The sequence below is a fragment of the Sinocyclocheilus rhinocerous genome, unplaced genomic scaffold (genome assembly GCF_001515625.1).
Source record: "Sinocyclocheilus rhinocerous isolate Xijiao unplaced genomic scaffold, SAMN03320098_v1.1 scaffold1449, whole genome shotgun sequence".
NCBI classification, from domain to species: domain Eukaryota; kingdom Metazoa; phylum Chordata; class Actinopteri; order Cypriniformes; family Cyprinidae; genus Sinocyclocheilus; species Sinocyclocheilus rhinocerous.
The window spans coordinates 198,360-211,985 of NW_015664992.1; the positions used below are offsets into that span (position 1 = coordinate 198,360).

General features: G+C 39.6%; 1 protein-coding gene across 1 annotated transcript in view; it reads right to left on the reverse strand.

Annotated features, from left to right (window-relative positions):
* Nucleotides 1-13,626, reverse strand: part of lrp1aa (low density lipoprotein receptor-related protein 1Aa) — a 200,204-nt gene that overhangs the window by 10,250 nt on the left and 176,328 nt on the right. The window contains exons 72-81 of the mRNA XM_016541471.1: nt 13,270-13,541; nt 11,863-12,041; nt 11,560-11,666; nt 11,351-11,470; nt 9,810-9,986; nt 9,466-9,606; nt 3,992-4,162; nt 3,573-3,734; nt 3,172-3,355; nt 1,235-1,333 (exon numbers count right to left, since the gene is read on the reverse strand). Coding sequence (XP_016396957.1) covers nt 1,235-1,333; nt 3,172-3,355; nt 3,573-3,734; nt 3,992-4,162; nt 9,466-9,606; nt 9,810-9,986; nt 11,351-11,470; nt 11,560-11,666; nt 11,863-12,041; nt 13,270-13,541 — 1,612 coding nt within the window. The remainder of the gene's footprint in view (nt 1-1,234; nt 1,334-3,171; nt 3,356-3,572; nt 3,735-3,991; nt 4,163-9,465; nt 9,607-9,809; nt 9,987-11,350; nt 11,471-11,559; nt 11,667-11,862; nt 12,042-13,269; nt 13,542-13,626) is intronic.

Sequence of the window (13,626 nt, forward strand, 5' to 3'; positions counted from 1 at the left end):
AAAGAGTGAAAAATTTAAGGGGGTCTGAATACTTTCCGTACCCACTGTATATATATATGATTGTGTGTAAATGAATGATTATCTACATCAGCTAAACCCAAAAACAGCAAAATCAAGCCCATACAGCAATTACACAATTCTTTTGCTACTAAATCCTCACATAGTTACAGTTATAGTAGCATGAGGAGCTGAATGGACAAGATCTTGAGAAGGCCCTTCATTTTCTGAATGTAATGGAGCATGAAATGTGTAGGGTATCAGACCGAATCAGACAATTTAAGATTTGATAAAGAACAGTTGAAACACGAGGAGCCGAATTCCACAGAGGCCCAAGACACAGGATGTTCGTAACTAAATTGACCTGTTTCCCTTACAAATGCCAGGATATAATGTGGTACCCACACCAAGCTTTTTAACCCATCTGCAGACATCAACTATGTGAGTTATGCCTGGTGAGCTGAAAAAGAATAAGGGCCTAAGCATCGACCCTTGTGGTACCCCAGTGGCAAAGGTGCATATGGTAAGCAATAAGAACCTGTCCAGTTTACAAGATGAGACCTGTTGTATAGGCAGCATACAAACCACTAAAGCACTAACAGAGAATGCCAGTGTCTGCTGGTCTAGAAGTCAGACAGTATAGTGTCAGACAGACTGATGCATAGAAATAGCATTTGTTGCAGAGTTTTGCTACACCATTCTAGTCAATGATTTGCTACACAAACTTGATTGAAGAATGGAAAGCAACATAAAAAGACTGACTAGTTTTGTAGTCTGACTGACAGAGGACAAGCAGCACAGCTTTAGTCACGAATGGAAGAAATTAGGTTTCATATATCAAAAGTCTGGAAATTGTTTTTTTTGTTGTTGGAGTATTGGGATTATGCATGCTATCTTCATCTGAAGGAACCGTGTAGATTGAAAATCATTTGGTGGAGAGTGGTAGAGCATATGATTGTGTATTCAAGTGGTACTATTGAATATGTTAAGGTTATATGACTTGCAGCACTGTTACCATTAACTAAAACTAAAACTATTAAAAATTGTTTTCAGTAATTAAAATAAAGCTGAAAAAATAAAATATAAATATTAGAAAAACTTAAACTTGAAAATTAGTTACTAAAGTTACTAAAATTGAAATAAAAATAAAGGCAAACCAGAAATATATTTAAAAAATAATCAATCAACAACCAATACTGTAATAATATATAAATATTACTAAAATAACACTGCTTACTTGCACTGTGGGAGGTTTGTGGCACTAAGAGAGCACTGCCCGTTAGCACAGTATCCTTCACATGTATAACAGCTTGGCTGGATTTTGCCACTGGTACACCTATAACACACAGTGAACATATGCACATCAGTAATATAAAAAACACAAGCCAACAAACACACAAACAAGAAAACAAAAAAGAATTATGAGTCAGCACCGATAGCCTTGTGGGCAGCACACTGACATACAGCGATGTTGCTCTATGGGTGACCCGAGTTCGAATCCCGCTTGAGGACCTTTCCCGATCCCGTCCCCCTCTTTCTCTCACACTTCACTTCCTATCAACTCTGATCTGTTCTATCATAATAAAGTGAAAAACTCCAAAAAAAAGAATCATGAACAGTAAAGTTTTCAACCATCAGGGTGCGTGTCAGGAGAGAACAACACTGCTACAGTGCAAACAAACAGGTGTTGTCTTTAACCACTGTGAAAAACCATTGTCTCAATATGGCAGGAGAGGGTTTGAAAAGTAAGAGGATAACGTCAGCTCCAGATGTTCCAGTGGTAACTCAGTTTTCAAAGCATCAAATCGATATCAACAATAGATGCAACTGAACAGCAAAGCCTCGTTGCAGATGCTGTGAGTGAAAAGATGTAGGATGCCCTTTTGGGCGTGTGCAGTGTATTATATAGGGAATGAATTGGGCTAATTTTATTTTATTAGTCGCGAAAAAAAAAAATCCACATTGGCGAAGTCACGCAGTCCTTGACGGACAGATCGTTAACGGCTGGTCTATGTGGTAATATAGTACTCGGGCAGGACATCCAAATGCTCGCCTATCATTCATCGACCTCAAATATGACTTTTCATCTGAGATATGTTAGTAGCAGCAACTTTACATGGCTGCTCAATCTAATGTTAACCTAAGGAAATGTGTGCTGTTGAAGTGTCTGTGCGGAGTGTGGAGCTGAACAGCAGCGCTCACTGCAGGACAGATGGAGGCGCCAGTGCGCTCACTTGCTCTTAAAATACTCCGTCATTTTTGGTCATACAAATAAGAGCAATACATCTTTAGAATCTGTAAAGACTCTACGTTTAATTGTGTGCTCTCACAGTAACAACAACTCAACCAGGATACGCTTTCTTTATGTCTCGGTCTCTGTGAACTTGAGTGATCATATTTATGATTTAAATGGTTTATTAATAAATGTGTGATTAGTCGGCAAATGCTTCAAATGAACGACTACTAGTCGACCAGAAAAATCTTTAGTCGAGAGCAGCCCATTTTTGCACTTCTAGATCTATCATCCGGAGTCAATATATATATATTTTTTGTGAGTGTGTTTTTGGATAAATGCCTGGAATAAGGTCTGTGTCAAGATATTTTCATAATTTTATGCTATGTAATACCTCACTCGTAAATTAAACTTTACGCGTTTTGAAAAAGACGGTTGTTAACAAGAGTCTAAACAGGACTACTGAGGTTGTCGGGGACAGGTAAACCTATGTACTCACTAGTCAGTTTCACAGCCTTGTTGTGTTTACATTCACACTCTTGCAAACTGTCCCAACCTTTCAGGGAAAGTGTTTTTTTAAATACTGAAAGAGTTCCTAAAGCTTATTGATGGTAATGTTGAAGTCAACTGACTGTGGTGTGGTTCATTTAACTTAATTCTGGCAATTGCATTTAGCCTTCAAAATTAAAACAAGTTGTGTTCATTTGTAAAGATTATAATGATGAATAAAACATGTAAGAATCATTTGACCAACTGTTATATAGCCATTAAGGCCTGATTATAAAGGGCCTCTGGATTGGCCACACAATAGCCATTTCCCGTATCAAGATGTTGAACGAGCCAATTGAAAGAGAATTGAGATTAAGAAAGTAAATGGATCAATTTTAATTCTATGTAGCCCTAACATTTGTATATGTTTACTAGAGCATGAGATTGTGTACCTGCATGTAACATCTCCATGCGGCTGGTAGATGTTGGTGGGAATACACTTTCCATCACGGCAATAGTGACACTTGTCCACTTCACAGTTGTTGCCGATGAAGCGTGGAGGGCAGCTGCATTGTCTCGACCCATCGCTGGACTGCATACATGTCCCTCCATGAACACAGACTCCATCACATATCCCTGTTAGAGAAGTAGAGGACACTGATTAACATCCCACTTAGTTTCTTCATCAAGGCTTGAGGATCACCTTTAGACCCTGTTCACACCTCACATGCTAATGCATCCTGACACCTTTTTAATTATCCAATGTGTGGGTTTAATATGAAACATTTGTCCACTGGAAATGGCTGAAATGGAAAGACTTAAACAATTGCTCATTTTTTTCTGTAGTACTTACGATATTGGCACTGGTCTCCCAGGAAGTCTGCAGGGCAGCTGCAGGTGGGCTGGTTTCCACGATTAACTGTGCAGTTTCCTCCATTCTTACAGTAGTTCTCGCATGTGCGCTGGTTACAGTTGGGTCCTGTGAAGCCTGCCAGACAACGGCAAGTCGGAGCTCCTGAAAACATTACAAGACAAGTTATTTTTGTTTTATTAATGTTATTATAACATAATAAACCTTTTGCACGTCAACATCATCTTTAGCCACCATTACTACAAACATGGAAGTGGAGAGATCGGCGAGTCAGGTGAGCCCAGAAGCAGGTGAGCAATGTTTCCCAGGATTCACTGACATGCTGTACAGCAGTGTTATGTCAGATTAGACACGTGAGAAGATATTTAAAGCCCATATGGTGTGTTTTTGTGGTACTGTACCTGTGGGTGATGCGGTACACGTTCCTCCATTCTGGCAGTACTCTCTGCACTGGTTTAGCTCACATCGCTCTCCTCCATAGTTGGGCTGACAGCGACACTTGGGTTGTTTTCTGGCATTCAGGACACAAGTTCCACCATTTAGACACAGCAGATTACAGGGGCCACTCGGAGCTAAGGGAAGACAAAGACACAGATAAAAAGAGCTTGTTTTATAAGAGGTCAACCCAAGTGAACAATCCATTTTATTTCCATAATGTGACATTTCAGAGTCAATCTTGATATTCAACCAGAATAAAATGTAGAATTGGACTTAATTTGATAGCTATTTTTTGATGGTTAAAAGTGGGTGCTACCAGCCAAACCGAAATTATGCCAAACCAAATAGTTAGTTTGCTAAAACAATACCTAAAAGCTATTTTGCCACTGGATAACATTATCCAATAACCCATGCGGACTAAGTGACCTCAGTGGAAAAGTCATCTCTACCCAAACATTTTCTTTCTTTGGGATAACATGCACAAATGGATCGTTAATAATAAGACCAGAAATAAAGGAATTTCAATCAATCTGGAGAGGTTTAATTACATGCCGACTTTAAATCATTTCCTTGATGAACGCAGTGGCGGACATCAGTGAATTGACATCGCTGAGCTCTACTGTTTGAGCTACCGGAACACTATTGTCTTTGTCCACACTCCAAGCCCAAATTCACTCCTATAGAGGGTTTCATAGGGTGCACGTGCCTGGCCCGAAGATAACTTCCGGTCTGTGTTTGTTCATCGTCTGGCTAGTGGCACCGACTACAAACGCAGTTAAAGTTAAGGAGATGAGTAGACTGATGTTGAGCTCAGGTTGTTGTGTTGTGGGATGCAATGTCTCCCATACACTGATTTATTTGTGGCGTCCCGCCACAATATCAAAACTGACCACCACAAATAGATTTTCCAAAAGGCTTTAACATGGCACTGGTGTTTTTATATCACTGTATCGCTGACGGAAACCGACTGTCCTCAGAACATTTTCCATTTCATTTTCATTTCATCTTGCATATAATGTCTGATAAAGCAGCGTTTGTGAGCGGAGCGCTGCTTTGTGGACAGACGTCACTGGGGAAACCTCTATTTCTGCCGCTCCAAAAGCACCTCCTGCTGGCAGAGGATGAATTTGCATTTCCAATAAGCCCATCTGATTTATGCAGCAAACATATTTTGCTTGTTATCAGAAATAATCTACTCTAGAGGGACTTTGCTGTTGTTATTGATTCTTTGCGGAAGTCTACTGGAAGTGAAGTTTGGGCCACAAAAGCGCGCACGCACACTAACGTTTGTTTATGTTGTTGCCATTGAAACCGTCTATATCTTCTCCCTGCTTCCTTAGAAAAACTCACCCTGCTGACAACAAAGTGAATTCACTTTGTTGTCATTTATCCTCCTCCAGGTCAACTAAACAAATTCCTTGAGGAACTATGCATGCTGCAGCTGAATTCATGCAAGCAGCTGAATTCTTAGTCCTTGTGCAGACATTACAAGACAGCGTGCCCTTGCGACAACAAAGCAGGCAGAGCTAGACCTCATCCTTACCTATACCAGTATCATTAACAACCATCGTGTCACAACTTACATTTCTCTGACCACTTCTTTTCTGGTTTTCTGTCATTCTCCTTTCATGCTTTGGATACTTCCAATGCCCTTTTTGCCAGAAAGTGTCTTCAAACTACTAAAGATGGCCCATGACCTCACTCAGCCCAGGTCTCACCACCTGCTTCTGCTTGCATCCAATTCAAGACTCTGACGCTATCTCAGTTCATTCCTACTAGCACATGCTCGCTCCCACCATTTACCCTCAGTGAACCAGTGGTGCCTGGTTGTTCCATCACAATCAGAAACAAAATCACTTTTCAAAATCTTCACACTTTCTGTTCTGCTGTGGTGAAGCGAACCACCAGGCTCCACCCGATCTGCTGAAACTAACTTTCTGTTTCAAATCAGATGAAGACACATCTCTTCCATAAGCACTTATTTACAACCTTATTTACAATCAGAATTCAAGGCACTTGCAAAAACAACTCTTCTCAAACTATATTTACAGCGGAAATTATGTGCATGTGTGGGAACCAGTGTTGGGGAGTATCTAGCTACAATTAGCGATGCTACTAACGTAACTACATTTTTCAGTAGTGTGACAGTAGCTCAGCTACTTTTAAAACAGTGTAGCTTTTCCAGTAGCTAACTACTTTTTCCAGCAAGTAGCAGTGTAGCGTGACCAAAAGCTACATTCCTTTTTGCGTTCTGACCAAAATCCCTTTCAAGAAAAGTCTGTTCACTCAGCGGCCATATTTGTAACGCCTCCGGGCAGCTCATACAAGACCAAGTCCTATCTACTGTAAAAGAATGGGGGAATCCTGAAATCTCGACGTATTTCCAGCTGAAACGGAATATTGAATAGAGGGCATGGTTTTATTTTTGCGTTGCTCCTCTCGGTCTCTCACTCATAGCAACCTAACGGTTAGAGGGGTGTGTTTATATTCTGCCCAAGCCGTCAAACTGTCGTCATCAGAGAAGGAATGCCATTCCAGAACGGAAGCAAATGTTCAGAGTTTGATTAAAGATTACCAAGACAAACACTTTTTTTGAGCGGATTAACTTGCACGGATTAATTGTTCACATCAAGACTAGCAATGTGCGCTAATAAAGTAAATAAAGTCAATTTTGATTTCATGCGGACTTTAAGCTACATATTTCAAATCAGCAACAAAATCTGAAATGAACTGCCCCATGAATGTTGTTTCTTATGCTCAAATAGCGTTTAAAAGGCTTATTTTTCAGGCTAGACCAGCCAATGTGCATGCGCAGTCATAAGCGCATTATGACTGCGCATGCACATTGGCTAGTCTAGCCTCAGGTTCTATGGGAACCGCTACAGTGACGCAATGACTTTACCAATCAACGATTGGATTTTTCATTTGAAAGGTGGGACTATTCCGCCATATTGCGTGTTGCAGTTTCTCCCATTCATAAGTATAGGAGTGAACCGTCTTTGTATTTCTATAGTCTTTGGTTCTAACGAGTCGCGAGCCTGTAATACAGCACAGCGTCTTCTTCTGACTAGATCACAAACTAAATTTGTTCATTTCCGCCATCTGTTGTGATATCACACATCTCCCGGCTTTACAGTCTGTCCACCGACAAGAGATCATCTGATGATTTTGCAAAGGATGTACAGGAGTGGATATTTCACATGAATCAACTGTAGTTCATGCAAAACAAAGATTAAAAAGCGGTCTATGTCGAAGACTTAAAGGGGTGGTTGATTGCGATTTCACTTTTTTAACGTTAGTTAGTGTGTGATGTTGCTGTTTGAGCATAAACAATATCTGCAAAGTTGCAGCGCTAAAAGTTTAATGCAAACGGAGATATCGTCTTTTAAAATTCTGGCAGTTTAATGCCTACAAAAACGGCTCGTAGGGACTACAATATTTGTAACGCCTCCGGGCAGCTCATACAAGACCAAGTCCTATCTACTGTAAAAGAATGGGGGAATCCTGAAATCTCGACGTATTTCCAGCTGAAACGGAATATTGAATAGAGGGCATGGTTTTATTTTTGCGTTGCTCCTCTCGGTCTCTCACTCATAGCAACCTAACGGTTAGAGGGGTGTGTTTATATTCTGCCCAAGCCGTCAAACTGTCGTCATCAGAGAAGGAATGCCATTCCAGAACGGAAGCAAATGTTCAGAGTTTGATTAAAGATTACCAAGACAAACACTTTTTTTGAGCGGATTAACTTGCACGGATTAATTGTTCACATCAAGACTAGCAATGTGCGCTAATAAAGTAAATAAAGTCAATTTTGATTTCATGCGGACTTTAAGCTACATATTTCAAATCAGCAACAAAATCTGAAATGAACTGCCCCATGAATGTTGTTTCTTATGCTCAAATAGCGTTTAAAAGGCTTATTTTTCAGGCTAGACCAGCCAATGTGCATGCGCAGTCATAAGCGCATTATGACTGCGCATGCACATTGGCTAGTCTAGCCTCAGGTTCTATGGGAACCGCTACAGTGACGCAATGACTTTACCAATCAACGATTGGATTTTTCATTTGAAAGGTGGGACTATTCCGCCATATTGCGTGTTGCAGTTTCTCCCATTCATAAGTATAGGAGTGAACCGTCTTTGTATTTCTATAGTCTTTGGTTCTAACGAGTCGCGAGCCTGTAATACAGCACAGCGTCTTCTTCTGACTAGATCACAAACTAAATTTGTTCATTTCCGCCATCTGTTGTGATATCACACATCTCCCGGCTTTACAGTCTGTCCACCGACAAGAGATCATCTGATGATTTTGCAAAGGATGTACAGAAGTGGATATTTCACATGAATCAACTGTAATTTATGCAAAACAAAGATTAAAATGCGGTCTACACTGAAGACTTTAAGCACATACAGGAGGTGAATAATAGCCTTTTTAAACGGATTAATTTTCCTGCTTAATTGCACTCTATATAAAAATATCTGTCCCCCCACAGAAAACAAAATCGTGATATAGTAGTGTGCTTATCATTTGGCAAAGGATGATTGCGGTGTGATTCACGCAAAGCGCAGGTGTTCACGCGCGCAGCTGATGATTGACATCTCAGAGCGGCTCCATTCACAGTCAGTAAATACCACATGTGCTGTGAGCTTAACCTGCCTATTTTACGACTCTTCCGATCCAGTTTAAGTTGCATAAAGTTTGCTCTTGCTTTGATGTTACGTTTGTAGCTATTTCAACTTTGACAGTCAGTTTGAGACAATATAACTATATTTTATTATTGTGTGTATCGGATAGTTTACAAAACCAAACGATTGGGACACTTTTGTCATTGAAATGACTTGGAAAAAGTGTCCCAATCAACCTGAATTCACCCTACTCTTTGAAATAATGATTGCATTACAATATGTTGTTTTAAACCCCACATATTTTACTTATAACTTCATTATAATTCTTCATTAACAGCTATTCAGTTATTTGTAATGTCAATTGTAAATAACAATTAATTAATTAAATAAAAAATAATTGAAAGTAGTTTTAATGTAGCTAGCTTCTTTTTGATAGTAACTTGTGTGCTAGCTACTTTTTCAGAAGGGTAGCTGGAAATGGAGCTTAACTACTTTAATTTATGAGAAGCTTGTAGCTGGTCAAGCTATAGTTTCAGAGTAGCTTCCCCAACACTGATGGAAACTATGATTATTTTGCAGTTTCGTTTTATTTCCAAACCATTCTATTATTCTTGCACCTTTGACTGCCACTCTGCTCTTATGTGTCCTCACTCCTGTCACTGACTGCACAGCACAGGAACGCACTGCGCCAGTCATACTGCACCACAGCCTGTCACACTGACTAAGCCATTAGTGTTCATTCAACAAATACCACATGAAACTGCAGCATCTGTTTCCCTTTTCCAAGCGATTTGAAAGGTCACAATACTCACAGACAGGGGACAGCGTTGGGGTGGGAACCTCCACGCAGGTGCCATTATCCAGTATTCTGCCGTTGGGGCACATGCAGACTGGGCCGCTGGGGCTGAGCAGACACAACCACTCACACTTCTTCCTGTCACATGGGTTGGCCACTATGATACAAAACAGCACATGATACATGAATGATCAAACTAACCTTACATATCATTAAAAGTTCATCAAAACCTTTGGTCTAAATTTCTCCCAATTTTTTTCTATTCTTCTATCAATCAAGGGTCAAAAACTACACTGATTATGTTTTGTGACTGAGTTCAAATACAGTTACATGTAAGAATCGGTTGGTTGACAGACTTACTCTCTGGCTGTTTGTAAGGGTGGAACAGGACCAAATCTGTGGCATGGTTCATTCCTGTGGTCAGATGCTCCACTGCACTCTTGCCAAACTTGTTGACACGGAAGACAAAGTTGTTGTGATAGGTCACACCGTATATGAAATCCTCAAAGATGTCGATACTGAAAGGATGGTGCAAATCTGAGAGAGAGAGAGAAAAACTTTGCCGTTATTTTATATCTCAAGCTTTACAAAAGCTCATTCAAACTTAAGTGATGCATTTACATTAAAAAATCTTATAAAAATATTATAGTTAACTAAAACTATACAAAGGTGTTTTCATTACCTGAAATACAATAAACAATAACTGAAATAAAATAAAATATAAAAATTTCAAAAAAGTCAAATGTCCTACATTTCATGTGTTGGTTGTTTGTTCATTAAGATGTTTAAAATTCTGCATTAAATTATGAAAAGTTTGTGCTCACATGTCTTGGCTCTAATGTTTTATTCTGTTTAGGCTTCTCAATACAAAATAAATAATAATTCATCTAAAATTGAATTCGTCTGGATCGATCCAGAGTTGTTTAAGGATGCACAAGTGAGTCGAATTTCCCCAGGCTTGTTGTCCTATTACAGTCAAACCAAAAATGATTCAGACACCAGATATAATTTTTGATATTTTTTTTTACTAGTGGGTGCAGGACATTATAGTTAATTTATGTAAGTGAGGATAGCAAAATAAAGTGAACTGTGACATATTATACCCAAAAATTCTTCATACAGTGGTCTACCAGTAAAACTGATAAAAATTTGGGACCAAAAATTCTTCAGACACTTTGACCGGACCATGGTTGCTTAAGTATTTTTTCTTTAATTGCTAATGCGACCTTTTTACACCACAGACTGAACAAAATTAAGCATTGCTTGGTAATTGGTTGACCTAAATTGGTATTATCTAATTGTGTACTTAAAGGAACACTGCACTATTTTTGAAGATAGGCTCATTTTCCAACTCCCCTAGAGTTAAACAGTTGAGTTTTACCATTTTCGAATCCATTCAGCCGATCTCCGGGTCTGCCGGTAGCACTTTTAGCTGTAGCTTAGCATAGATCATTCAATCTGATTAGACCGTTAGCATCTCGCTATGATGCTAACGGATGCTAAATGATATTACGCAGCGCCTGAAAATAATCCCCAGCATGCTCCCTGTGCAAGCAGGTGGTCACGTTGGTTATGCTGACAGAAGTTAGCCTATTTTCAGGTGCTGCGTAATATCATTGCGCCGACCCGGAGATCTGCTGAATGGATTTGAAAACGGTAAAACTCAACTGTTTAACTCTAGGGGAGTTGGAAAATGAGCCTATTTTCAAGAGTGTTCCTTTAAATTTAACAGCTGAATAATTTTTGGTTGATTGTAATTCATTACATACCTTGCATAGAGTTCTTGTCATATTGTATTACCATTTTCTAAACTATAGTGAATAAACTGTGATGATGTGAGAAATGTTGAATGTGTGAATACATTTTGTTTTGACCTAAATTGATCAAGCGAGTGACTCAACTGTTTTTAACACTGGAGACAGCTATGACCGGATCTGTTCCGTTCAGTCTGACGCTCCCGATAACAGAGAGTTTGGCATCAGCCCAGTACAGTCGCTCATTGAAGTAATCCACAGCTAGACCTGGCAAACAAACCCAACAGAAGTCATGTTACTGGTGTCACAGGTGCTTGAATCCGAGTGTGTGCTGTTTGATTCACATGATGGCTGACCTGTGGGCCACTGGATGTTTTCATGTACCAGCGTCTCTCTCATAGTGCCATCCATAGCAGCCGTCTCGATCTTAGGGTGGTTTCCCCAGTCAGCCCAGTACATGGTGCTTCAAGAATCAATGGTTAACATAGTTTTAATGCAAATCCAAATACTTATTTCAAGAGTGTTAACCCTGAGAATGAACTGTATAATTGACTTAGCAAGTACCACTAATAAATGTAATGTTGTGCAGCAAAAATATGCTGACACAAACAAAGCTAGTGCTGATGCTTTCTGCCACTTTCTGTTGATTTTCCGCTCACCCTCTCGGTGGGTCCACCACGATGGCGTAGGGCTCGTCAATCATGCCCGAGATGAGCGTCTTACGATTCCGTCCGTTCATCTGCGCCACCTCGACGACATCACGACCCGAGTCCGTCCAGTAGATGTTGTTGGCCACCCAGTCCACAGCAATCCCACGAGGCATCTTCAGGCCAGGGATCTATAACAAATCAAAGGTTACTTCATTTATTCCTTCTGTTAAATTCTGTTATGCACAGTGTTGGGGAAAGCTACTTTTAAAGGGGTCCTATTATGCTCTTTTACAAAGTCTTGGTTTTGTTTTGGGGGTGTACTAGAACAGGCTCTCATACTAGGTTGTTCGAAAAACACATTATTTTTCACATATTTTATATTATTACAACACCTCTCTCCCCAGTCTGGCATGAATGGCTCGAATAGTTCCTGTATCAAATGAAAGCCCGCCTTCTGAAATACGAAATGTGCTGTGATTGGTTAGCTGGGACAGTGTGCATTTGAAGTGGACTTTGAGCTTTGTAACTTTGCAGATCTTTTTTATGCTCAAACAGCAACATTACAGACTAACTAAAGTTGAAAAAGTGAAAAAGCATAATAGGACTCCTTTAAAAGTAATGCATTACAGTATTGTGTTACTTAGTTACTTTTTATGGAGAGTAATGTGTTACGTTACTTTTGCGTTATTTTTTAAATCTGGGCAGGGCTTTCTTGTTTGTTTTTAATATAAAAAGTTATATTTTTGGCAAAAATAAAAGCCCTTTTACACCAAAAGTGAAATTAAAGGAAAAGTAAATTTAAAAAAAGGTTAATAAAATGGGATTAAAATACCTGAACATACAGGAAATTTGTTTTATTTAACATATTTAATTATTGCAGGTGTGCGTCATATTCTGAGTTTGCATCTCATTGTTTTTATTCATTTCGAGGAATACTGAATCTGTTTTTTGTGCAGGTGAGATGAGTAAATGCATGTTGACATTTAGTCTATAACTACGGTAACATCTTGTTCACACAGCGCACACAACGCCTCTGCACTTACTCCTGATTCCTCTCAACCTGCGGTCATGTGAGCTGTAGTCAATTAATGGGAAAACAAAGTAACTGGCATTACTTATTTGAAAAAGTAACTCCGATATTTTCTTGTAAACTAAAAAGTAATACATTACTAGTTACTTGAAAAAAAAGCAATCTATTTACGTAACTCACGTTACTTGTAATGCGTTAACCCAACACATATATTTAGCATGTTTGTATTGTTAGGGTTTTTTAGGGAGACTTCTGATAACAAATACCGGTTGTAATATCAATCAGCTAACGGACTGTTTTTGGACAGGTAAAGTAACTGAAACCGTAAGTCTCTCACATTCAAGTCACAAATGTGCTGTAACGGCACGGCACTGAGAAGCACTGACCTCTAGATCAGTAACTCTGGAATCGGCTTGTCTTCGGTTGCGGTTTGAGTTCGGCGAGGCGGGTCCAGCAGAAGGCTGCTCGAAGGATGAGATTCTGCCCGTGTGCCAGTTGGTCCAGAAGATCCGTTTGGATTTGATGTGCAGGTCCATGGCGTCGATTCGTACATTGGCGTCTCCTTGGAAGGCCTGCTCATATATCCAGGTTTGCATTCCAGGATACAAACTGCGAATTTCATTATCATCTGCCACGTACAGAGCCTGTTTGTCACTGCCTACAATGACAGATAGCACAATGACAGAAAGGAAATGTAATACTGAAATCAAGATAACAGCAATACACCTCAATAAAATAAATTT